Source organism: Brachyistius frenatus, unplaced genomic scaffold, assembly GCF_029030835.1.
Source record: "Brachyistius frenatus isolate BFR_SWC_R1_liver_20210118 unplaced genomic scaffold, ASM2903083v1 Contig_64, whole genome shotgun sequence".
Taxonomy (NCBI): domain Eukaryota; kingdom Metazoa; phylum Chordata; class Actinopteri; family Embiotocidae; genus Brachyistius; species Brachyistius frenatus.
Window position 1 is genome coordinate 1,637,055 of NW_027210663.1, and position 24,117 is coordinate 1,661,171.

The 24,117-nt window shown below is 40.6% G+C and overlaps 1 protein-coding gene across 12 annotated transcripts in view; it reads left to right on the plus strand.

The window, feature by feature from the left end:
- The window catches only part of rimbp2b (RIMS binding protein 2b), a 66,444-nt gene that overhangs the window by 18,584 nt on the left and 23,743 nt on the right, over nucleotides 1–24,117 (plus strand). For 9 of the 12 annotated variants that reach the window (XM_069706727.1, XM_069706726.1, XM_069706729.1 and 6 more), the window contains exons 1-4: nucleotides 18,202–19,325; nucleotides 20,923–20,973; nucleotides 21,540–21,560; nucleotides 23,750–23,954. In XM_069706727.1, coding sequence (XP_069562828.1) covers nucleotides 19,047–19,325; nucleotides 20,923–20,973; nucleotides 21,540–21,560; nucleotides 23,750–23,954 — 556 coding nt within the window. In that variant the 5' untranslated portion in view covers nucleotides 18,202–19,046. Of the gene's footprint in view, nucleotides 1–9,638; nucleotides 9,723–15,037; nucleotides 15,128–17,670; nucleotides 17,794–18,201; nucleotides 19,326–20,922; nucleotides 20,974–21,539; nucleotides 21,561–23,749; nucleotides 23,955–24,117 lie in introns of those variants that run through there. The other 3 variants (XM_069706736.1, XM_069706732.1, XM_069706731.1) reach the window with 2 other exon arrangements.

Consider the following 24,117-nt stretch of genomic DNA (forward strand, 5'->3'; position numbering starts at 1 on the left):
GTACATACCTTGTAATTATCCATCTTAGTCTACCTTGACATTTCATAGGTCAGTGATTTTGTATTAGCAGGGACATCGGGATAACAGTGGATCAGAACAAATAGGACAGCATGTAATATTTTGTGTTGTAATCAGCTTATCTGGTTGGGGCCCAAGTGTGCAGACAAACAGGCAGCCTGGTTCGATGTGAATTAATTTGATCATGGCAGGTTCGCGAGAATCTCGTTCTCTGTTGGCTTCTGTCTGAGAGGGGCGCAGATGTGAGAGCACAACTCCCCGTAGAAAGGCTGTGAGTGAATCTGACATAGCCACGAGAGCATGAAGAGAAAGATGCTTGCCTCTTTTTGCTTCTTTTATTTAGAGACAAATCAGTTTTCTGAAATGTTTGGTTGATATTGTCTGATTGTTTGTTTGTGTGTTAACTCTCAAGTAATTTGTTGTGCTTTTATAATGACATTGAAAAATGTATACTGCAGAATTACAGAATATGTAGACCAGACACATCTGGCCAGATCAGCTGTATGGCAAAGCAAATTTCTTTTGTGCTTTATTTATATGACATTTTTAGCCAGCGGCTTTCATCTTTTCAGATGAGGACTGCAAATTATAACCCAGAAATACTGAAGAGCAATGTATTTTTTTTAATTTTTTTTTAAAGCTTTTAAGCATGAGGTTTGTATTATTTTTTCACTGATTTGATTATTTGTTAGCATTACAGACAATGGGAGGGTCGGAAAGTTATTTTAATTTTGACAGAAAGGAGCCGGAACTTCACATTTATAGAAGTATACAGTAGATGCTAAAATTTACACATTCTTGTCATTTCCCCTTATACAATCTGTTACTGACAATTTATGCTCTCCATTACTATTTCTGTGTCTCACTGACTGGTAAAAAGAATAAACAGAGGCCTCTGCTGTTGTTAATGTGTTAGCTGTGCCCCACAAATACTTTGATTTTCTGTGTTTATATTTACATTGTATTAGTGTGTCTTGATTGGTGGTTCCTTTGTAGCCCAGTGTTTGCTCCTCTGTTCAGTTTCCAGTGTTGCCACTGCCTCCTGAGGGTTGAACACTCTGTCTGGACCACTCAGAGAACAGTCCATCATCTCAGCAGCTAATCCACCTGCATGTCTACTGGCTACTCTAATGTAAAGCCAGCCGTGACCCTGTTCAGGTCTCAGTGTTTGTATTCACACATACTGGACACTTCATCTTTTCTTGTATTGGTTTTTCGGGATGCTAATTCAGGTTTATGTATATTTTAGTGAATGTTTCATCTTCTAACAGTAAAATGTTGCAACAAACATTTGACCCTGAATTAAGGCTGACAGCAGCAGTGGCAACACTGAAGAACTAACGTAAAAGCAAGATGAGTCGAGGTTTATAAGTATCCAGAAGCACTATGTATATTTTACAGGGAAAGCTGGCCTTCCATCCTTTGGCCATCACACAGGATTCATTTCTGTAAATGTCTTGCTGGGTCATTTATATTTTGAAGTATTAGTCTCAACAGGAAATCACAGCATGTACTGTGAATCTGTCCAAAAATGATCAGAAAAAATGTGATGCAATTTGGAGCTTTTTGGTCAGAAAGAAATTGCAAATCCTGGGAGTAAACACTGTCTGAAAAGGCATGTTGTACCCACACAGGCAAGTTTGACCGTTGAGTTTTGACTTTGGTTCACCTGAAATCATTATCCTGGCTGTACAGTAGATTTTTATTATATAGAAATTGAAAGTGGTTGCAAAAATTTGGGAAATTGGAAAAAAAAATCATTCAGTCAGGGATAAGCCAAATTTGTGTGCAAAACTAGAAAAATGATGTTTGGTTGTGGAGTCAAAAGGTACAGGAGCATGTCATCGAGGCATTATTTGGTTCTTGTTTCAGAGCATTTAGCTTGTGTGTATTTATGTGACTAAGCCAGCTGTGAGCTTTTGCATGTCCACGGACCTCTGCAGTGTGTAGTGGAGTCTTATAAAAAAAAATTAAAAAAAAATAGAACAATAACACGCTACCCTGTTTTTGTGGTACAGGGAGTCAATCTCCGAAGTTTACAGTCCATATAAATAAAATAACTTCTTGCCCACACACATATTACTCTGTATTTTGTGCTGATGTGTTGGTCTATAGTCTTCCCTAGACAATAGTCACAATAAAAGATGCATGTTTACGAGAACTGTCGCTTGTTACAAGGTGCTTACCGCTTTGCCGTTGGATATGAAGGTTACCATGTGAACTGAATGACAGTCTGCAGAATCTTGGCCAGCAAATCCAGCTGGGGATGAGTAAGCCTCTGTGTCTGAGTGGGCAACAGCTATGGGCTTGTAGCATTTGCTTGGTTGCAGCAGTAATCATCAGATGTTCTCAGTGGCCCTTTAGTCAGCGAAATGGTTTCAGCTGCCAAAACAAGAAAATAAAACCTGTTCATTTTCTGAGAATACTCTTTCTCTATATAACACTGCATTATTTATTCCTGCATTGTCATAATGAAATGAATAGATATCACAGCACTACAACGCTCCCTCCTTTATCTCCGTAGGAATCTGTTGTGGATGCATGAGTCATTGTTTAGTTTCCATTAAGGTAAAAGTCTCCTCTGACATCTTTTGGTTCATGCAGTGGGATTATCAGATTTACAGTCCTCTCTCGGGAGCCTCTCATACACAATGAGCCTGCTACTTCAAATTAGCCTTTTGTTCCAGTTACCTTACATTTGATTATAGATCTTAGTTCATTTTTTTTGTTCTGCACACATCACTCCCCTTATATCAATCCTTCGATTATAGAACCCTGTGATGTAGTTCCCCCTGTTTTTTTTAATTTATTATCATTCCTTCTCTGCTCCTTGGCCTTAGTTACATTATTTCACTTTCTTTTCTCCTCTTTCTCCCTTTGTGCCCTTCAGTAGTAGTGTGTTAGACATCAGCAGGCAGGTAGTATAGTGCTCGGTGGCTCAGAGAGGTCAGACCTCGGCGAGAGTGGCAGCTTCATTTCTGATTCTGCAGGACGCTGAGAGTTGTGTTTCATGATGGGGAGACAGAGAGAGTATGAGGAAAAAAGAGAGCGAAGGAAGAGGAAAAAGTAGAATCCAGACTACTCCTTTTGCCACTGCTGCATGGTGTTTAATATGCCTCACAGTAGATTCCTCGCTGAGGTGTTATACCAGGAACAGTGAATGCTGCATACCTGAGGAGCTTAGACGGTGAATCCTGCCTCCATCCCATTTTTAGTTTTACCCACCTTCCCTTCTTTTTCATTTGCATTCACATGTAGGCCTTTATATATCTCGTCCATGATCACATGTTAATTCAGTGTCACTTTTTTTTTCTCTCTCACTTAACTTTTCCCTCCTCCCTGTTCTGGGTGTCATTTAATTTGTCGTGTGTGTGTGTGTGTGTGTGTGTGTGTGTGTGTGTGTGTGTGTGTGTGTGTGTGTGTGTGTGTGTGTGTGTGTGTGTGTGTGTGTGTGTGTGTGTGTGTGTGTGTGTGTGTGTGTGTGAGTGAAGGGATATGCTTGTTGACCTCTGGCAGTTACACGTTTGTCCAGAAAATCTGTGATTGAGCAGTCAGTCTGCATTTTCCTGTGCATACATACGCATGCACACACACAAACATGCACGCTGATACAGATTTGCAGGCGGCAGACAAGTACAGTATTAGTGGAGCGCAAGCATCTGTGCCTGCGCACACAGACTTAAGCTGTGGGGGTTATGTAACTTACTCTGCCATTTCAAATGATTTGAAATCACGAGCTCTTCCTGTGCTGCACTAGATTACTGTGTGTCTGGGCCAGCAGTACGTGCAGTATAGTCATACACTATATGATGCTAAGTGGAACTGCTGCTTAGGTTCAGGGTAAAAGATGGGAATCCTCTTTTATCAAGGCAATGAGACTCTGCTTTGCTAGTCTTTCTGACTGCTTCTTTAATAGCCTTTTTTTTGACTGCGGCTTGCCAGAGAAAAGAAACAAACATAATAACAAGAAAGTGTCTTTGGACAATATATATATATATATATATATAGGGAGTACCACTAACATTTTTGAGAGGTAACAAATTAGCTATTAAGCTACACTATGTGCCTCAGTTTGAGGTGATGTACTGTTTGTCTGAGCGTAACTACTCCCAGTAAAAAGTCAAGTGCCTTTTGTCTTCTGTGGCCATCAGTTTTATTATAATGTGCCTTAGTTGAGTTGTAGCATGCTGTATGCCTGCAATTTTCTGAGGATTAGCATTCATTCTTGTTCCTAATTAGATGTGAAGTTAACCTAAAAGATTTTGAAAGAAGAGCAGGGTCGGCTTTAAACACATCCTGGAGCAAGTTTTGCTCCTGTGCATGCCTGTCAGAATTCGATATCTCCATAAGATAACTGCTTTTTGCATAAAATTACCCCATGGTAGAAAAGTTCAGCAGTTTTTTTTTGTTCAGCCATAAGCAGGATTATTACTGTATCCATTATTACCCATCATGCATATTCAACACAACAAAAAATGAAAGAGAGTGAGGGAGAGAGAAAGAGAGAGAGAGTAATGAGGTTACCCCTGTTCACTGGAGATTAAACACAGCTTTCTCAACTCCAAAGGATCAGAAGACTGAACACTGAGAATAGGTTGGGGAAAGCCTCCTGTGTTAATTAGTCATTGCAGAAATAATACTGTAGTATGTAAACCTCATTTCATCAAGATGTTGCTGTGCAGTTAACTCACAGTAGGGACAGGAGCAACAGACATACTGTATGCTGCTCTGAACACACCACATGCTACTGTTATGGTGTCCCAGGGGAGCTCTCCATGGTGCTGAACACCCAGACAGCTGTGTACAGGGCTCACAGTGGAAGCTCGGCAGCTTTCAGGTCACGCTTTATTTTGCGGAACATATGATAATCTCCACAGCTTGAGTATGTGTTGGTGTAGTAAATGATAATTAGTAGTCAAGCCAGATTTGAGGTGTTTTGTGAATTTGTTTTTAAAAGAAAAACGAGTGATGCGTAAAAAGTAACTACTATAGTTATGAATAGCCGCTGTAAAGCAACATGTTGGTAGTTTATCAGCCATATATACTTTTTCTTTGTCAAAGTTAACATCAGCATGGCAAACATCGATATTTACCGACAGAAACTAACAAGTCTACAGTCAAGCTTGCAGCTTTGTGAGGCTGTACTTAGTCATGTAGTGTTTGGAGCTAAATGCTGACAAAAGCATGCTAAGATGCTCCCAATATGCTGTGCTAATGTTAACATTGTCATGTTCACCATGATCACCATCCTAATTTCGCATGTTAGCATTATATCATAAGCTAATTCGCGAAAAGCACAAAGTACGGCAGACACTGATGTAACGTCATTAGTTTGGCAGGTCCAACTAATGACTAGGTATTTGGTAATAATATTATTATACTTTGCCTTATAACAAAGACTGACCTGAGGGAATTAGTAAACCTAATATGAATAATTTGAGGGAAACATCAATATCTTTACCAAATGTTATGGCAACCCATCCAATATAAGCCCTTATTATTTATTGTCTGTGAACATTGAGTGCTGTACAGATTTTCGTGAGGGTCATTCAGTACTGTAGATGTTAAACAATTTAATAGGAAAAGAGAAAAGTTGGTGAAGAAGTAACCAGTTCATCCTTTGGTGACCACCATCCAGCTAGCATGGCTGAAAACCCTGTAAATTAATACATGATCGAAAATGCAATGGTTTTGGTGAGGTGGTGAAAGTTAGATTGTTGGGCTGCAAGCAGTGATTATTTTCAATATTGATTATTGTATCAGTGATTTCTTTTAGACTTTACAAAAAAATGTGCACTACATGTTCCCTCAGCCTTGTTTTTTGTGATTTTAACCAACATGCTGACTGAAAAAAGTCTGAGAAAAGCAGTTAATTATTATACTTGAGAAGCTGGAAACTGAGATGAATTTTTAAAACTGAGGCTCATTCATTTTCTGTGGATCGGCTCATCAATTGATTACTAAATCTTTTCGAGTAAGGTAAAAAGTCTAAGTCGACAGCATTTACACAAACTTCGAATAGATTGATTTTTATATCGCAGTAAATTTGCACTTAAGCTCTCTGAAGTGTAACCTAAAACCAAACCAGAACCTTTTTTTGGAGACCCTTTCTTGACCTGCAAAAATATAGTGATTTTTAATTTATTTGAGCATAAAACCAAATGTGAAATCTCTGCTGCATATAGTACATGAGAGACATAAATGTAGAGCAGTATAGATCGCTGTGGAAGCACCTCTCTCATGCATACGTTTGCATTAGTGCCACTGAGGCACAAATGCTAGACACAGCCTAAGGGTACGGTCTTTCTCATCTATCTTCATCTGCTGTGCAGTAAACGCCTCTTCACTTATACAGGAGCTCATTACTCACAATGGCAGCCATTTGAATCTTTTATCAGAGGGATTTTTAATTGAACATGGGCAAATGTGCTCCAAACAAATGGGCCTCAGCAAGCTGTGTGTTTGTATGTGTGCACGAGAGAGCGCGCGTATGTGTGTGTCTGTGAGTGTGTGAGTGAAATATTCATCGTGGAAGTTAGCGCAGTGTTGTAGCTGTCTGGTTCTGAAAACTGTACACATTAGATACCAGCCCACATGGGAGATGGCAAGCTGTCTGCGGAGGCTCTGCGTGATTCACTCACAGGAAATCGTTGAGAGTCAACATGGTAGTGTATATAGTGTATACTTTACAGTTCATCTCCAATCTTTTACACTCCTCTCATTTCAAAAAAATATTTCATTCATATTTGCATGTATTTGTTTTGGGTGTAAGGAAGAACTGTGGAGTTGTATGGGTTAGAAATCCTAGCACAAACATCCCTCTTTTTTTTTGCAGCTTTTGATTTAATTAAATTTTATATCCAATGTAAAGTTATCACAGCTTAACTTCCCTATTATCACTTTCAGGCTCAACCCCTGTTACCCAAACTTTAAACACATCCCAAACTAAAAACAACAACATTTAAATAATCAATTTTAGATCATAACCCCAACTGCACCCTAATCTTAACTCACCATCCTAATTTAATTCACTTCAGATGACATTTATTTTCCTCGTCATCTCACATGTGACAGTTTAATCCTTAAAGGGACAGTAATACAAGAGCACACGCATGTAAAGTACATCCGGTTGAGCTGGATCACTAGTGGACCAGCTACCCCAGATAAGGGGTCTAAGATTTAATCATGCCAACTGTCACTTGCCTGGGGTGAGAAGCCACAAGGTTATAGATCACAATCGGGTCAAAGCTTGTTCCTCCTCGTTCCGCTTATCCTGCTCTCTGACCTTATAGCTCACTGTCTTATTCAATATTGTCAGCACTTACAGGTCAAAAGGGAAAACAGCAGATGTAGCAAAGTAAAATATCTTCCATTTGAGTGGGTTTCAATATATATATATTCAAAGTCAAAGCAAGCTGTTAGCATTGCTGTGATGAAGTGCACATTCATGCATTCTCACATGCTGCATGTATTGTGCGCTGTGGGGTTCTGGTGGCTCCGCTGGTATTTATTTTAGTCTAGCTCAGGGACATGTGCTGCTGCTGCCAGTGTGTGTGTGTGTGTGTGCGTGCGTGCGTGTGTGTGTGTGTGTGTGTGTGTGTGTGTGTGTGTGTGTGTGTGTGTGTGTGTGTGTGTGTGTGTGTGTGTGTGTGTGTGTGTGTGTGTGTGTGTGTGTGTGTGTGTGTGTGTGTGTGTGTGTGAGAGAGAGCACACACTGACACAGATTATATCCTGTTCAATTCTATACACTGATCTTGGGACATCCAGCCACACTTTCACCCCCCCATCCATAGCAAGCATGTTCCTCACACGCTGATAGAAAGCTCAGTCTGCTGATGAACAGAGGATCTGGATGGTTATGTAACACCTTCATAATGTTTTTGCTGTAAAAGCATGGCAATCTTTGGCTATGCAATGAATGAATATCCATCGGGAAGCTGTGTATTCTCTGTGTAAATGGGTATACCCTCAGCTACCAAATGCATCCAAGCTTGTCAGAAATTTGACCTCCATATTAGAGTGGAGTCCCAAAAAAATGAAACAAGAACAGGACTGAATACACTGGTTGTGTTCATGGGGATATCCTGTTTCTCTTTCTGCCCCTACCGAGATAGAATGAGCAAGACATCCCCAGACGTGGTGACTGTGGCAGACTTTAGTCATGTTTTGGCTCTAATCACATGTTGTGAAGAGAGCTGAACTTCCTTTCTTTGTAATTCCAGCTACTGCAGCATTCAGCTGTCAGATCAGTTAAATGACTGATATGGCAGAAACATTTGAGGCATTCAGAAACCTCGAGGAAATGTTAGGTGTCCATATTTATTTAGATGGGACACATGTTACACCTTCTGCCATATTTCAGCAGAGAATGCACAGGTGGAATTAATAACATAATGAAGGCTGCATTTAGAAGCATCAGTGCCTGCTGACTCACAGAGGCTCTTAAATAGAACACAGCCATCATTAGTTATTAGATGCACCTGTGATTTTCCTGCCATGGTAAGTTAACACCTCTGCTGTCAAAATGCTCTCAAAAAATATGTGAAAAATGTAGAAAAAGATAGACAAAAGGCTTGTTAAAGATTGTGGGAGACAAATCATTACAGTCAAAGATGTCCTGTGAGCATTTCTTGTAAAGAAACAAAATGATGTTCACTTTGAGTGTTACTTACCAAAACAGATGTATCACACACGCAAGTGTACATCCTCAATGTCTAACTAAAGTACTGAATACAATTCCTTCCTTATGAAACATTTCCAAAACCAATTTTTTTAAAGATTAAATTTTAAATCCTGCCTTGTTTTCATCAATGTTTACTAGCTTTGTATTTTTGCTTTCCTTTGCTTTGCAGGGGCATTGCTCTTTCTGGGCACTGCATGCCTGCATACGTGTCCTTGTTCACGTGACACAAATGTGAAACATATTTCAGACTCATCTGTATGTAAAAAATGGTGAAATGAAACGCTGCCTTGAAATGTAACTTATTTTTTGTAACCTTGTGGTTGAAATATGTGCAGTCATGTGCACGGTATGTTTGGATATGACAACATGGACGGTATCAAGTAGACATAGAGGCTAACAAATAGCAAGCTAGCAGGCGGGAAACATAAAGAGGGAAAAGAAGAGGCTGTTTGGGACATCAACATTTTCCTCAGACATATTGTTAACTCTACGGATAAAATTACAATATATTACCTTAGCTAAAAATTTTAACTTTCATATAGACTCTTTAATATTGATTCACTTCGTTAACACAGTAAACACGACCTGATTTGAAGGTAGCACAAGTTACTTTTGAACAGATTTCTGCTTGATCTTTCTCAGAACATTATTTTACATCCTCAACATCTGACCCTTTCAGTTTGAAGCGTTCCTGTCTGTTTTCCCAACAAGAGGAACATTTTGTAATATCTAGTGGATAATATCTGAAAGTCTCTCTGTTGCGCACATGCATTCATATACAGTACACACAAACCCACACACATACCCTCACATACCTAAATACAGAAATCCTCCAGCTCCCTTTCTCCCTGCCTAGTTTCACTGAGTTCTCTCAGGAAGCTTCTGTTTCTGACAAACCACAGCAGCTGTCCTCTGCTTTTTTTTTTTCTCTCCCCAGGAGACTGAGATCAGCACCAGAAGGAAGGAGTGTGAAGCACTTGAAACAGAGGTGAAGAAAAAGAATCAAACATGTCAGACTTTGGTAAGTGCTCTAAAAATATACTCTGGCCTCTAAATGAAAGGATGGAGGCTAAAATTGATTTGTACCTGAGAGCCTTGCCTGCTATCATCACACACAAACATCCCTTGAGAAAATGAGTGGCAGTGATAGCTTGGTCTCAGGCAATGACTGAAATTAGGAAAGCAGAGTAGATACGGTCATGTCAGGGTGCAGTTTCTGTGGGCTGGATTTTGTTACATTTAAAAATGAGATTATTTTTTTGCTGTACTAATTATTTGTTGTGTGTACCTGTGCACAAACAAAGGAAACACAGTATATAGTGCTATGCTGTTTATAAACATGTTGTATATTGCAGGTATGACCCTTTAGGCAGCGGCTATATTGGTTTCCTTTGTACACACGAAAGCTCATGAAGCTCTGTGCAACACTGCTGTGATTTAAACACACAGAAGTACACAACACTATTTGTGCTTGATCACCACTGTAAAAGGTCAGACATGTTACACAACCCCAGCGTTTTCACTTGGTGTTTCTTGAAGGACATTTTCTCACAATGCCCCAGAAATGTCATTCTGCCTGCTGGTGTGGCCTTGACTCAGGGCAAAAGGTAAAGAAATAGAAAAAAATAAAATAAACAGAGGGATCCTGCTAAGAGGAAGAAAACTCTGCTGTAGGTCTCGTCTTGGCATTTTAGCTTTGAGTTATTTAAATAAAGGCTTTATATCCGTTAATCGTTTTTGCTCATCATACGACAACATAATCCAAATCAGTGCTTAGTTTATGTTGTATGTACAGTTGTTTCTGTTGAAACAAATACACTGCCATGGGAATGACTCAGTGATCAGCAATGTCACCATGTAGATGTGATAAAGTGAAGAGCTGAAGACGAAATATTTACTCTGGTGTGGCTACCAGTATCAGTCCTCTGTTGTGGGCCACAGTGGCTGTGGAGAGTGAATTTGATATGCCTGATAGGATGAGGCAGTTCGTGTAAAAAAACAACAACTTCATTTTATGGTTATACTGTACTGGGAAGTGCAGGATTTACAGTTGAAGCCAGGTTTAATACCACGGACATTGAAGTAACCGGTGAACAGCAGTGACATATTACCCTGCTATGTTGTCTTTATTTGAGCAAGGACCTGAGACAAGAGGAGTCATCTGTCAGTCTTTCAGAAAGAGGACGTGGACAGTTCTGTTCAAAGGGGCTTTTGTCCCACTAAGCAGAATGACGAGTCACTTTAAATCACAGTGTACTGAGCTGTTCTGCTTAACTTCTGTTAAAACTTTAGTCTGAGAGACAACAACATCTTGCTGCTATGATGTTCCAGTCGTCTGTGTTAAATGGGATCCCCACGTGCTCTGCAGCAAAATCCTTATTTTTTTTGTTTGTTCACTAGAATGTTAGAGAATACATAAATGTAGATATTTATACTACACTTATAGTCTGTGGTTTGGGAGCTGAAAAAAAAAAATCTATTCGGGGTGTTGTATGACTGACATAAAAGCCTCCTCATGAAAGTTGACGTTTAACACTACATAAAAATTATTCATGTTTGAAACAGAAGTGGGCACAGAGTAGTGCAGATGGCTCGAAATGAGATTTTTTCCTATGAAAAGGAGGAGCTGGAGGGATTCAGCAGTAATTTAAATGGCACTGTTTGGTCCTAGACCATTTGAATTCATTTCCTCGTGCCCCCAAGCCCTCCTCTTTAGATGAGCTGTGTGTGGCTCTGTGCCCCAAATAAACACTCCATTAGGACTGTTTTCCTTGCTGCCCTCCTCTCACGTTCCCTGCCCACAGCAGCACTTCCCTCCTTACCCATTGTCAGCCCGCTCAGTCCAGGAGAAGCTACCCAAAGGACAAACTGTCCCCAAATGACGAGCAGAAATGGCAGGCTGGTCTCCACAGACTGCAGCACGGCTCTGAGCTCCTCCCGCACCAAGCTTCGAGAACAGAGACGCGAACACAGACAAGACCAATGAACGCTGTTGTGAGGGGATGGCAAGTTGACAGTAATGTCACTCCCTGTTTGGTCTAAGCTGACTTACCTCTCTCCCACTCCCTGTCTCTCCTCGGATTTTTCCTTCTCTGTCCTCTCCTTGTCAGGTTAAAATACAGAATTAGCTGCAGCTGTTAGCGACTCTGCACCTGCTCTGCTGGTGGATGTAGGTCTGTTTAGCAAACTCTGACCGTCTATACAGGAATGTACATTGATTTTTCTTTCAGCGTTGAAATTCCAGGTTTCATTAACGTCTCCTAATAGTGAGTTCAGCTGCCGTGTATATAAACACATCGTCTGACTGAGTGTGTGAGTGACAGTAAACACTGTCACAGCCATCTGGCACCTCCACCTTCCTGGGTATCGGGTATATAACTACAGACCATCAGCACAGAATGCCTCTGCTAGCATTTAAAGCCTGTTACCATGGTGACAAGCATTAGCTGTGCCAGGCATCGCTCGAATATGTATCAGTGCTAATCGAAGATCAATAGTGAGGCAGACAGCAGGCAGATGCAACAGGTTGAAGAACTGGTCTGAGGAGCTTTGCCCTCAGATTCATCTCAGTAGCAGCTGGAGTGAAATGCTGCCTTCGCTGTCATTATCAGCTGTTTGTAAACATAAACACCTTCTGTCAAAGGTGTGATTGGCATCTGTCATTGCTTGGGACACATGGCATGCATTGTATGTGCAAAAAGCAAAAATGAATTTCTCATTGTTTTGTTTTTTTCCATTATTTTTCTGCAAATTACTCAGATATGCATTAGCCATTGAAATGTTTTGCATCCAGGCATCACACTTAATGCCAGTGATTTGTTTGTATTAGTGGTACACCACAGTGCAATGCTGAAGAGGAGTTCTGATATGTGGTGTTAAAGCGGAGTGCCAAGAGAAAGGGGTAAAGGGGAAGTGTGTCAAGGGAATTGCAGTATGTGCAAATGGACTACACAGTGAAGCCAAAGTCAGCTGCACAGTTGAATAACTTTGAATCATATTTTAGGCATCTTTCTGGCTCCAAGAGTTTCTAAAATGTGTACAACTGTGTACCCACTGTCACATTTTAGTGATATTTATTTATAAAAGATCACCATTTTCATGCAAAACCAGTTTTCAGGAGCAAATACATGTTTACATCTTTGATGCAGATAGTTTGGTTAAAAAACAACAAGGGAAAGAACCAGGCAGGCGGCTGTCATCTGTACTGAGAACCAATTCTGCTTTCACCCACACTGAACAGTCTTCTGAACAGAGATTAAGTGGGTGAATTGTTTGCATTCCTCACGAGTTAAATGGCAGAGTTGATTCATCTGTCTGGCGTGTCAAAATTAAACACGCTGCTGTGGCACACCAAGCTGAGTCAGACCATGTCTGGATGAAATGCACTTTAGGAGTGGGAGTAGCCAGCAACTCGCCCACTGAGGCATCAGGCCTAATTACTTTGTTCAATAGTTCATCATTCCTGGAACTGTTCTGGCTATCCTGCCCAAAAAAAAAATAGAATACACTTAAAGCGACCCTCCTGTTTGTGCCTTTGTCTACTTTTTTGTAATACTTTTTTCCTGTCAAATTTTTTGTGTACTATACACTTTATGTGTAGACTGTAGTATTCAAGCAAATCTCACTTCAGCAAAAAATTACAGCTGAGTAATTCTGGAGGCAGCTTGGGATAGGCCACACAGTTTTTTCTGCATGGGATTCTTTCCATCACTGGGCTCACAAGCTTTCCGTAAAAAAATGTGTCTTGCCAAGGGATTATGACGTATACTGATCTGTTTAAAGCGTTAACACGTCAACAATACGGGACAAAGACACAGCTGATTCTCTGTGTTCAAGACAATTTGGTTTGCATCATTATGTGTGTGCTATCACATCCCAATTCCAAAAAGGATTTCAAATGAGGATGGCATTCATGTTGAAATGCTTAAATCAACAACAAGCTTGAATTTCTAAAGTACTCGGGTCTATTGTTCTGTCAGTGTATGCACAGTAAAATGTGAGACTTTTTCTTTTTGCAGTCGCTGTTTGTCCTTCACAACGAACACCCGGAGGCTTAAGCCAGCCCATATTAGCTCCGAATTGAAGGATCAATGGATATGAATAGGAATGCCAATGCAATCTACTGCTTGTACGGGAAGCATTAAAATTGACTGGACACAATTGATGCAGGTTGAAATGCCAATAATTGTATTTCTTTTGTGACAGAAATGAAATTAATGGAAAAGCAGCAGATCTCAGATGTGACTTTAGTACTGTCTTCAGGCTGTTGTTTACTTGGCAGTGCTTGTCCTTGACATCATGTGCACTGTGTTTATACAGTTAATGCGCACATCAAAACCTATCACTATCATTAGTAACTGTAGTAAGCAGCTGTAGGGTTAGTTGTATTAGCACTGGTATTTGATCTAGTATGGATATATGATGTGCATTATAATTAGATGATAATACACATTATTAAGCATGTTTTGGGGCATTTCCCAGTCAGGGTATGTTGTATTATATGAGTAGTTAATCATTTTTTTACTATTCCTGGCTTGCATGTAGCAGAAAAGCTCTGCAGATTTTTAACGCTTTATAAGCATCACTCCCAAAACACCACAGCAAAGGAAATTGCTACACATTTTTTTTAGTCCTTTAACATATGTATCCTTGCATGAATGTTAGTGTCTTTATCTCCAGTTGTCCTCTGAAACATCCTTCATAAGTAAACCATAAGGGAGCATGAGCAGGCGCACTATCACGGGCCATTAAGAAGCACTGCATTTACTGTAAATGTATCCTGCATGAGCCCAGTAGGTTTCTCAGCTCTTGACAACCTTTGGCCTACTTGCTGCTGGAGTGGCAATCAATTGCACATCTCAGAGAACTCTCCAGTTGACACTGCAAATTGCATCCACGGCACGCCTCACGACTGTTGCTTGAATGTAATTACGTTTTCCTCCTCTGCAATGAAGATTTAATTTTTTTTTACTCCCAGCTCGACATACAGTACTCAATAGGAATAAGTGTTGTCTGCATGTGTGTGGTATTTGAATACATGTTTCGTTTACGTCCACACACAACAATGAAGTTGAAAGTTTTCAGGGGTTCTTATTACATCTGCACGTTTAAAGCACACTATTATGACATTATTATTGTTCCGCTGTAGAGGCTGAAATGGCAGCTTCTTTTAGTCATGCTTTCTAGAGCATACCAGAGAACCTCGAGCAGTCTCCTCAGATGAATAATGCATAGGCTATTGCTAACAACACACTGGGTTTGAGTGCTGTGCTCCGGTCTAATCATGGTGACTTCTTGGGTTCTAAACACTGTTTTCTTTCTGCCTCTTTTGCTTAGGAGAATGAGCTCCAAGATTTCCTCCAGGAGAACAAGCACTTGAATCTCCAGTTGTTCAACAACAGCCACAAGGCATCGGAGTATGAGAAGGTAAGAGGCGAAGAAGCCTTGTACAAAGCTTTGCTGTGTGTAAGTGCAGCCTAACGGCGGCTAACCTGGCACTTAACTCTCAGTATTGTTGTTTCTCTGTCACTACTTTAACACAGTCTGAAGACTTTGGGGGTCACGCTGTAACTTAACCTGAACTGACCTTTATGCTGGATATTTGGAGCATATCAATGAAAGCAACAAGGCCTCCGATTCTATTAAAACACCCTCACCTTACCATTAGCCCCAAGACCTCGAAGGTCTTTGGAAGTGATAACATGAAGTCAAAGTAGATCAACAAACAAAGAGCCGCAGGCCTCTGTATGAATGGGGAGGCAATTTCCTGAAGCGGCTGACTGGCAGGTATTTGCTGTTGGGGTTGAAGAAGGGCGAGATGCTGGTTTTTGATGTCTTATCAGGACATGGGTGGCTCTCGGAGCAGCAATCTCGGACTGTTATCAGACCGGCGGATATGAGAGCAGCACTCTGCAGGGCAGTGCGGATATTAGCCCTCGCTTAAAACCCCTGTGTTCGGATACCTGTCGTCTCTGACTGAACTAAGAGGGGCTACAGAGGGCACCTCCCTCTACCCATAATAGACTATTGAGCTGCTTCTGCTGAATCCAATACAGTGTTGTTCGATCTGTCTACATTAGGTTTGACGGTCGCTCCTATCCATGCGGACAGTTTTTACAGTGTGGAGGCGGGTGGTTCAGAGGCAGACTCGCTGATCTCTGTTTGTGTTTTGCTTTGCTGGTGTTTGCTGAAACGCCCTCCTTGAGGAATCATTAGTCATTCATGGCTGCTCCGAGGAAGGGGTTTTACCACATTACGGCTGCAGGAACCAGTCATCTCACTGTCGATTAGGGGACCTTTAAAAAGCTGATTGAAAAATACTGCTTCTTTAGTAACAATGCAACTGATTTGTGGGAGACCGATTATGAAAAATATGCAGAAATAGAAATTGTCACATTTTCCAGATGTTGTTCTTAATGGCCATAGAGACCTCACTGCTGTTGAATTGGTGTAAAGTGTAAATATAATGTGCAATTGCTTGGTTCAATTGAATGCTTAGTGCTTGGTTAACAATGACGCATGAATAATGTATTAATGTTTTGGTCCATAGCAATGGGAGTGAGTGAATTATGTTACTCCAGCATTATAATAATAATTATGGGTTCTATCACTGAAACCAGGCAGCTCCCACGCCTCAGTTTCTGCCTATTTTAAATGCTTGTAATACTTTGTGCTTAACATTAACACTGAACATAAGAAGTATAACAACAGCAAAGCCTCTGCCTTTATGAGCACATTATGCGCAGTTTTAGTTGTAATTGTAGCAATGAGGCAATGATTTAGGGCGAAGGCAGGTTACACACTGGATAGATCACTTGACTTATCCCGGTTTCACACGGTTTCATCTAAATGCTCAATTGAGATGATGTTGTGTTATTGGAATATATTACTGAATAATATTTCTGACATTTTGACCACCCTGGAATAAAAGAAGCAAGCAAATGCCAACTGTTAATTGGGCTATTGCTGCAAATGCCTGGCTACCGTTGTGCCAAACAGAACCTGGATTATTTTATTTAAAATCACACAGCGAGTTTTGTGGCAATGATAACTTGTGAAACGTTCTTCTACATTGACTTTTGTGTGTGATTATGCACATAATGTAAAGTTTTTGAAATATGGCAGGTTTATTATTGCCAAAATGGTATGGTGGCACGGATTGTTACCACCGTGACACCAGGGTGTCCTGTGGTATTCTTCTCCAATTAGTAGCAATGTTTAGATTTGTTTGTATCTCATGCAAACGTATTGATTTTCAGGAGGCAGTAATACACCAATAAATAGCACAAAAAAAAAAAAATGCATGAAAGAAGCACTTTGCAAGTTAACATGGATGTAAACAATGCAGATTTCCATTTTGTCTTATAAGCCTACCTTTGCAAGTGTTTTAAGATGAAGGAAATTCATTTGAAGAGTTGTATGGCCTTGAGGATGCATGCCATGAGTTTTAATGAGAAACACTGAATTTAGTCCACAGAGTCCCTTTAATTTCTTTGTGCAGCAAAAACCTGGGCAGGAAACCTGCATTAAAGCAAAAACAACAGCAAAAAGTAAGAGCTTGTTATCGTGAAAAAAAGAGGGCCACAAATGTGTCTAATATAGATGCATTTATCTATTTTCTATGTCTACAATTCTTATCCCTGTGAAAAACTAAAGCTATCTATCCACTGAACAAAGAGGGTGGAGTTTTTGGCCAGTTTTGGTTCATTAAACTTTAGAGAGACATAAGAAGATGGGCAGACCAGAAATTTAAGGGTGACCTGTTGTATTGGGGAGCTAGACCTAACCACATATCTTCAGCAAAAGACATGAACCTGACAGTATCACAGAAAAGGCTCGAAATTAGTAAATAAGATCGCAACTTGTTTGAGCTTTAACTGCCTAGTTTGACTTTAGGAAAAAGAAACTGTGGCACAGTTGGACTTTCAAACTCTCAGTCTCTTTGCTCCTTGCTTGTCCTGTCTGCATAGGTGAAGTCTGAGTATGCCCAGCTCAAAGAGACCGTTGGTGCTGTGACACTGGAGAGAGATTTAGCCCTGTGGGAGAGGAACCAGCTCCAAGGCAAACTGGAGAACCTAGAGCAGGTGCTCAAGGTGAGGAAGCTGGCTCCTAGGGCGGACGCTATCTGTCAACCCTCTGTGCATTTTTTAGTTCCAGTAGTCCATCTATCCTGGGGTTATAATTCAGGTATTTTAATGGAGCCTAACCCTTTACCAGTACCCTTTCTCCTACCTGTGCTACACTGCCTCCATCTGGTTATGTTCCGCTATACTGTCTAATGTCCTCGACATGTCTGTTGCCTTCCAGTGTCGTGTTGGGAGGTCTGACCAGGAGCTGTGAAAGAGTAGAAGCTTGGAGCAGTCTGCCCTCTTCCCTTTCCTATTTCACCATTTCATGTTGTCCTACTCTACCCGATCTGTCCCCTCCTTCCTTCCTTCCTTCTTACCTTCCTTCCTTCCCCCCCTGTCCCCTCTCCCCCAGCTAGATTTATAAGGTATCACTGCTATGTCCATCTGTTGGGGAGCAGTCCTTATTCAGTCCCATTCTGAATGCTTCCTGTCCACTTCAGTGGCTGTGCTTATCTCTCCCTTTATCTGTGGGCTGCTTACCAGACATACAAATGGTCACGTGGCTATACGACCACAGCACTGTGGAATGTGATTTATGCATGAGGCAGGACAAAGAGTTTGGCTTAATGATGACAGGATGGGGAGAAAGAGGAGATGGGGACACTGGGTCACCCTTCATGATGATAATGTCACCCACAAGCTTGATGGCATTACCTATCTTAGACCTTAATTTTTACTGGCATGAAAATGTCATTTGCTTCTTTCACCTTACAGTGTTGCAAATTTTCACACATAGTGGGAGCAGTGATGTGACTGGATGACACAGGCATACTGTATTATGAAGAGTCTAGCATTCAGTCCCTTGTATTGTATGGCTTCTTTTGTTGTTATGGATGACCACAGACAAGTGAGCACGCTACGGAGTTTGCTCACCCTTTTCATGTAACATAAAACCTTGTATTGATCATGCAATGACAACATCGCTGAGGGCAGCTTTTCAAACAGTCCTAGTAATCAGACTTCGAACAGGTATTGTGTTACCTAAAGGGGGCAGCAAACGTGACTGTTTATTGAAGTTTTTTTGTTCACACAGCAAAGCATCTCTGGTCCTCATCCATTAAGCACCTTTTGTGCTAATTTTGATCAGATCTTTCCCTGCGGATCATTCGACATAAACATGTTCTCACATGGCAGTTTTGCTGTGGCATAGTTTATGTCATTCTTGTATTTTAAGGGGTTAAAGGTCAGTACACTGTTACTCAGCCTCTGTACGTGGGATGTGTGCACATGTAACACCTGTGTTGTTTCTGAGTGTGGGATTGAAGACTGGAGATGCATTTTGTGTTGGCTCAGTGCCGTTGGATTTTAGTTCCACTAACAGCAGCCCTCTCTATGCCTCCCCTCCACAATCTTCCCCTCCGGCTCTCCATCCCTACACCCCTTGCGGACAGCATATGCGCGAGGCTGCGGAGCGGAGGCAGCAACTAGAGTTGGAGCATGAGCAGGCCTTGGCTGTACTCAATGCAAAGCAGCAGGAGATTGACCTTCTTCAGAAGGTAAGAAAACTCACCAGAGAGCTGGGCTTTCTTGTTTGGCCAGCCTTTGGCCGGTGTCATGGGTCAAAGAGCAATTTGTCGAACACCATTGCGATACATACAGTACAACAAAGGTGAAAGTCAACTGAAAGACTATTATTATAGAGAGCATAGTGTTATCCACTGACTACAGAACTCACCTCTCAATATTTTCATCACTGGCACTACTCTAAGCTCTCTCATTTCATCCTCCAAACCCCATCCTTCAGTTGTCTATCACTCTCCAAACCCTGAGTGTTCAACATTTCAGGAGCACTTCTCTTGTTTGTTACAAGCGAGCAAATCAGACATTCAAAACCCAAAGTAGATATGACACTTTTTAGAGGCTTGGTTTAAAAAAAAAAAAAAAAAAAAAATGCTGGGCCAGGCCATTTGATGGTCGGGCTTCCTTTTCTGTACACTGGAGCTGACTGTAATGTCAAAGCAAACCCAGCAATGGCTGAGATTGCTGATAGTGTGAACGTGATAGGAATTGTCACCAGTGTCTTCTCTAGAAACTGTGTGTGTACCCCAGTGTTGCTGTTGCTGCAGTGTTCTGACTTCACAGTCAGCCTTTCACAGGCAGTGGTTCTCAGCTTTTTTCTCTCATTAACAGAAGCTCATTACTGCCTTATCTTCCCTCAGACACTGGCTGCTCTCTGTATTCTTCTAAATTAATTGCCTGCAAAGTAGATTTATGAAACTGTAAAGTCCACAGATGCTGTCATATTCATGTGGAACACTTGTTTTTCTCTACAGATGTTTGTAGTTCCCAGAAGAAAAATGATGTGTATTATGCTTTTTCTAAACAGTCCCATTCTTCTGTAATATGTAAACCTCATTCCTCTTGAATGTACCAGCTGCCCTTAGTTTCTTATTGAAACATAATTTTAAATGTTTGCTTGCGTAGAGCCTTCGTCTAGGCTACTCTTCTTAGAACCTAAACCGCATAACATGTCAACAAAACACAACATGTCATATGTAAATCAAGCACCACTTTGTAGCTGGTGTGGCAGCTGGTGAAAGAGCCTCTTTAGAAAAATTTTTTATTTCTCTATTGGGGAAAACCAAAATGGTAAAAATAAAGAAATTCTTCTCTGTCTGCAACTGACCTCAGGCTTGTAGTTTAACACCCAGGATTTAGAGAGTCTCAGGCAATTGTTTTTAAACCTATAAATGCCTCCTTCATTTTATGAATTTTCTTGCATGCTCGTAATTGTTTCATGTTGCCGACACTGTTATGACAACTAGTTTAAAAACACATAAAATATAAAAGGTGAAAATCGTAAAAGAAAAGCTACAATGTGTTGAGCTGCTTTTGGTTAAAAAAAAACTATTGATTTCTGTCAGTAAAAATAAAATGTGAGTAAATAAACTGCTGATAAGTGTCAGGTTTTAGTGTAGTCTCACGTCGTGCACAGAGATGGGCGATTTTCTTTTTAACCATTTTCACCATTGGCACCACTGACACAAAAGGTCTCTCCATTTTGCTTGTTACGGCCTTTCAGTGGTGCTTCAAACTGAAACTAAACTGCACTATAAACTGCAATATAAGTGAACTGCACCCTGTGTTTCCCAGGCTCAGGTTGAGGCTAAAAAGGAACATGAAGGCGCTGTCCATCTGTTAGAGGTGAGCGTCTGGACTGTGGGAGGGGTTGGGGGTGTTGAATGTGTGTTTTGGTGGTTGCTGCTCGATAAAGGACCAATCAGCCCTGATTTAGGCATGTGTATACCTCACTTCCTCGAATCTTTATGCTTTTTTTTCTTCTTTTTTTTTATCCTCTTATTTTTAAATCTGAATCTTGGTTGAGAATGTAGATTTTTTTTTTCTTCTTGAATTTGTTTTGAAATGCACATTTAAACTTCAGAGCTCTGTAAATAGCTTTTTTCAGGTGAATACATCCTTAACAAAATGTCACAATGTGTTATTTCATCTTTAGATTAGCATGGTAATGAGGTGTGTGTGTGTGTGTGTGTGTGTGTGTGTGTGTGTGTGTGTGTGTGTGTGTGTGTGTGTGTGTGTGTGTGTGTGTGTGTGTGTGTGTGTGTGTGTGTGTGTGTGTGTGTGTGTGTAAAAGATTGTAATTTCAAGAGTGCTGTACTTTCAAGATGTGTATGAGTGATCACGTGTAATTGTGCTTTATTTCTTTCCTACATCTCTTGTCATTGAATGGATGTGTGTTTATGCTTATACAGAACCACTTGGACAGCATGCAGGTATTTCAGAATTGCTTTTATTTATTTACTTGATATTTGTTACGCTGCTGCCAGTAGAGTCAATCGCATACACACACCCCCATATTTACTTTTGGCCCAGGAGGTGATATAACGCTCTGCAAACCAATAATTCCGCATGATATCATCCTTGAATTGACGCTAAACATGATGATATATCTGGCCAAATGGAAACACAAAGCATACATCAGTTATGAGCTAATTTAATGTGTGGTCATCGCTTTTTAGTTTTCAGAACAATTCAGACCTGCTTCAGAGCCCTGTCTTTGTCTGGCTCTACTACCAACTAAGCTCAGTTTCACAATTCCCATCAAAGCAGGCTCACAAGCAGAGGACTTTTTGAAAGGCTGGAACATGACTGACAGCATAAGCTAGAGGTCTTTCAGACTTGATCATAAAGAAAAATTCAGCAACTCTCACTTAACAATTGATGAAAGGACTCATCAAGTTACAGAATATGGATCCACTTTAATTAAATATGAATTCCTGGGGCCTCACGCGGCAACCTCAATTCAACAAAATCAAAGCCCATCAACACTTTTGAGGTGTGCAAATTTCACTTTACGAGACCAAACATGGGTTAAAAGCATGTTCGAACAAAAACATCAGACTGCAATAAATGAAAGCAGAAGATATATTGAATTAGTAAAATATTACAATAAAAAGTCTTTGGAAAGCTTCATGTATTTGAGATCTTTTTCAGTTTTTTAGTACGTAAATATTAGAAATTACATTGAAACATACAGTAAGTATTAGCTTTCTGAGTGTTAAGGACTGCATTGTTATCGAAGGATACATTACCACTCAGTGATGAATGTGATCCTTTTACTTTGCAGCATTGCATGTATGTTATCCAGCATGTGTTTTAAAAACTTGCCATGCAGCTGAGACCTGTGTGACGCCATTCAAACTAATATGTTTTAATTTACCAATTCTAATGCAGGAATTCCTTTGTCGTCAGTTTGCTAGCAGCATGTTATATTCAGCAGCAACCTGTCTGCATGAAATGGACTCGGTGTTTAAACAAAACAGCACACAAAGTAGTGAAGCGGCAGGCGTTGCTGCGTGTTGGGCAGTGCTATAAAATTCCACGGGAGCTTCAGTGTCTTTCAGAACATCTCTGCTTCAGATTGTTCCCACTGAGTGGTGATTGCTGAGGCATTGCATCATTCAACTTGCGAAATCATGCTCTAGCACCTGGAATTTCCATTATACCTGCCCAAACAATTATGTTCAGTTTGTAAGTGTGAGTTTGTGCAATGACGTTACCTGCTCTTAAAGTGTGTGGATGCCGTTATTTGTTAATATTTTTGTTATTGTTAACATCCCATGAAAAGACCCGTGCCAGCAATGTAACACACCTTGTCTGTGGCTCTCAGCCCCAAGTCCATTCATTCACAGTGATGTTTCAAAACAACTGTGAAGTCACGCATTTACATTTGCATTTGCAGCAAACATGTCTCAAACAGAAGAAAATCAGTGACTTGCTGGGGACTATTTTCAGCTGCAGGTTTATACAGAATTGGGGCTCCAGTGAGTATTTTCAGCAGCAGGATGGTGTACAGTGTGTGGGATTGACTTAAAATAAACTACACTGCACATGTTGTAAGAAACATGTTACCCTCTGCAGAAATGTGCTTATACTATTTTTTTTAGTTTAATATTTTAGGATCTATGTCAGGCTTTCACTACACAGACAGGACTCATTTGTAGCGTTAAATTATTGTTGGTTTTGGTTTTTTCAAGGTATTACTTGACAATAAGGAAAAATATAGAGTGTCAGCTACCTACATTTTATAAAATTTCACTATCAGTTTTAACTGTACTGTATTTGTGCATGTGATTTGTTCAGTAGAAGTTTAAAAAAAGTCATTTTAAGGGAGTTTTTCTCCGTAATGACTGATCCATGTTATTAGTCTCCCTGTTAATGTCATTCTATTTTTTATTTGTGTCGACGTATAGCGTCATATACGTACCTACTGTACATGTGTGGACTCTACTGTTTCTGTAAGTTTATCCTGTGGTGTCTTTATTTTTCTTCTGTTGCTTCTCTCTTTGTCCCGCCCTGTCCCTCCCTTTCCCATTCTGCCCATCTGTTTATCTTTCTGTTTGTCCTTCTCTTTCTCTCTCTCACTCCTCTCTCGATGACTCTCCTCCCGCACCGTTATCAGGCCAAAGTGCGTGAGCTGGAGGAAAAATGCCGGAGTCAGAGTGAGCAGTTCAACCTCCTGTCAAAAGAGCTGGAGAAGTTCCGGCTCCAGGCTGGGAAGTTTGACATCCTCAGCACTGAACCTCTAACTGTATGTGAATCTCCGGGGTCTCCCAACAAATCCCTGTCACAGCTCCTTAATGGACTGGCTGCCCCCATAGGGAAAGGTATGTATTTACTCATGTCTTGCAGGTCACATATTAGCATTTAGGCACAAAATAATTTTAGCAAAGGAAATAGCTATGATGATACGTCCCAAGTGTTTAAAAGACTGAGCTTTCACTTACGCCTAAAAGTAATGAATAAGAAGCCACCACATTAATTTGGCTT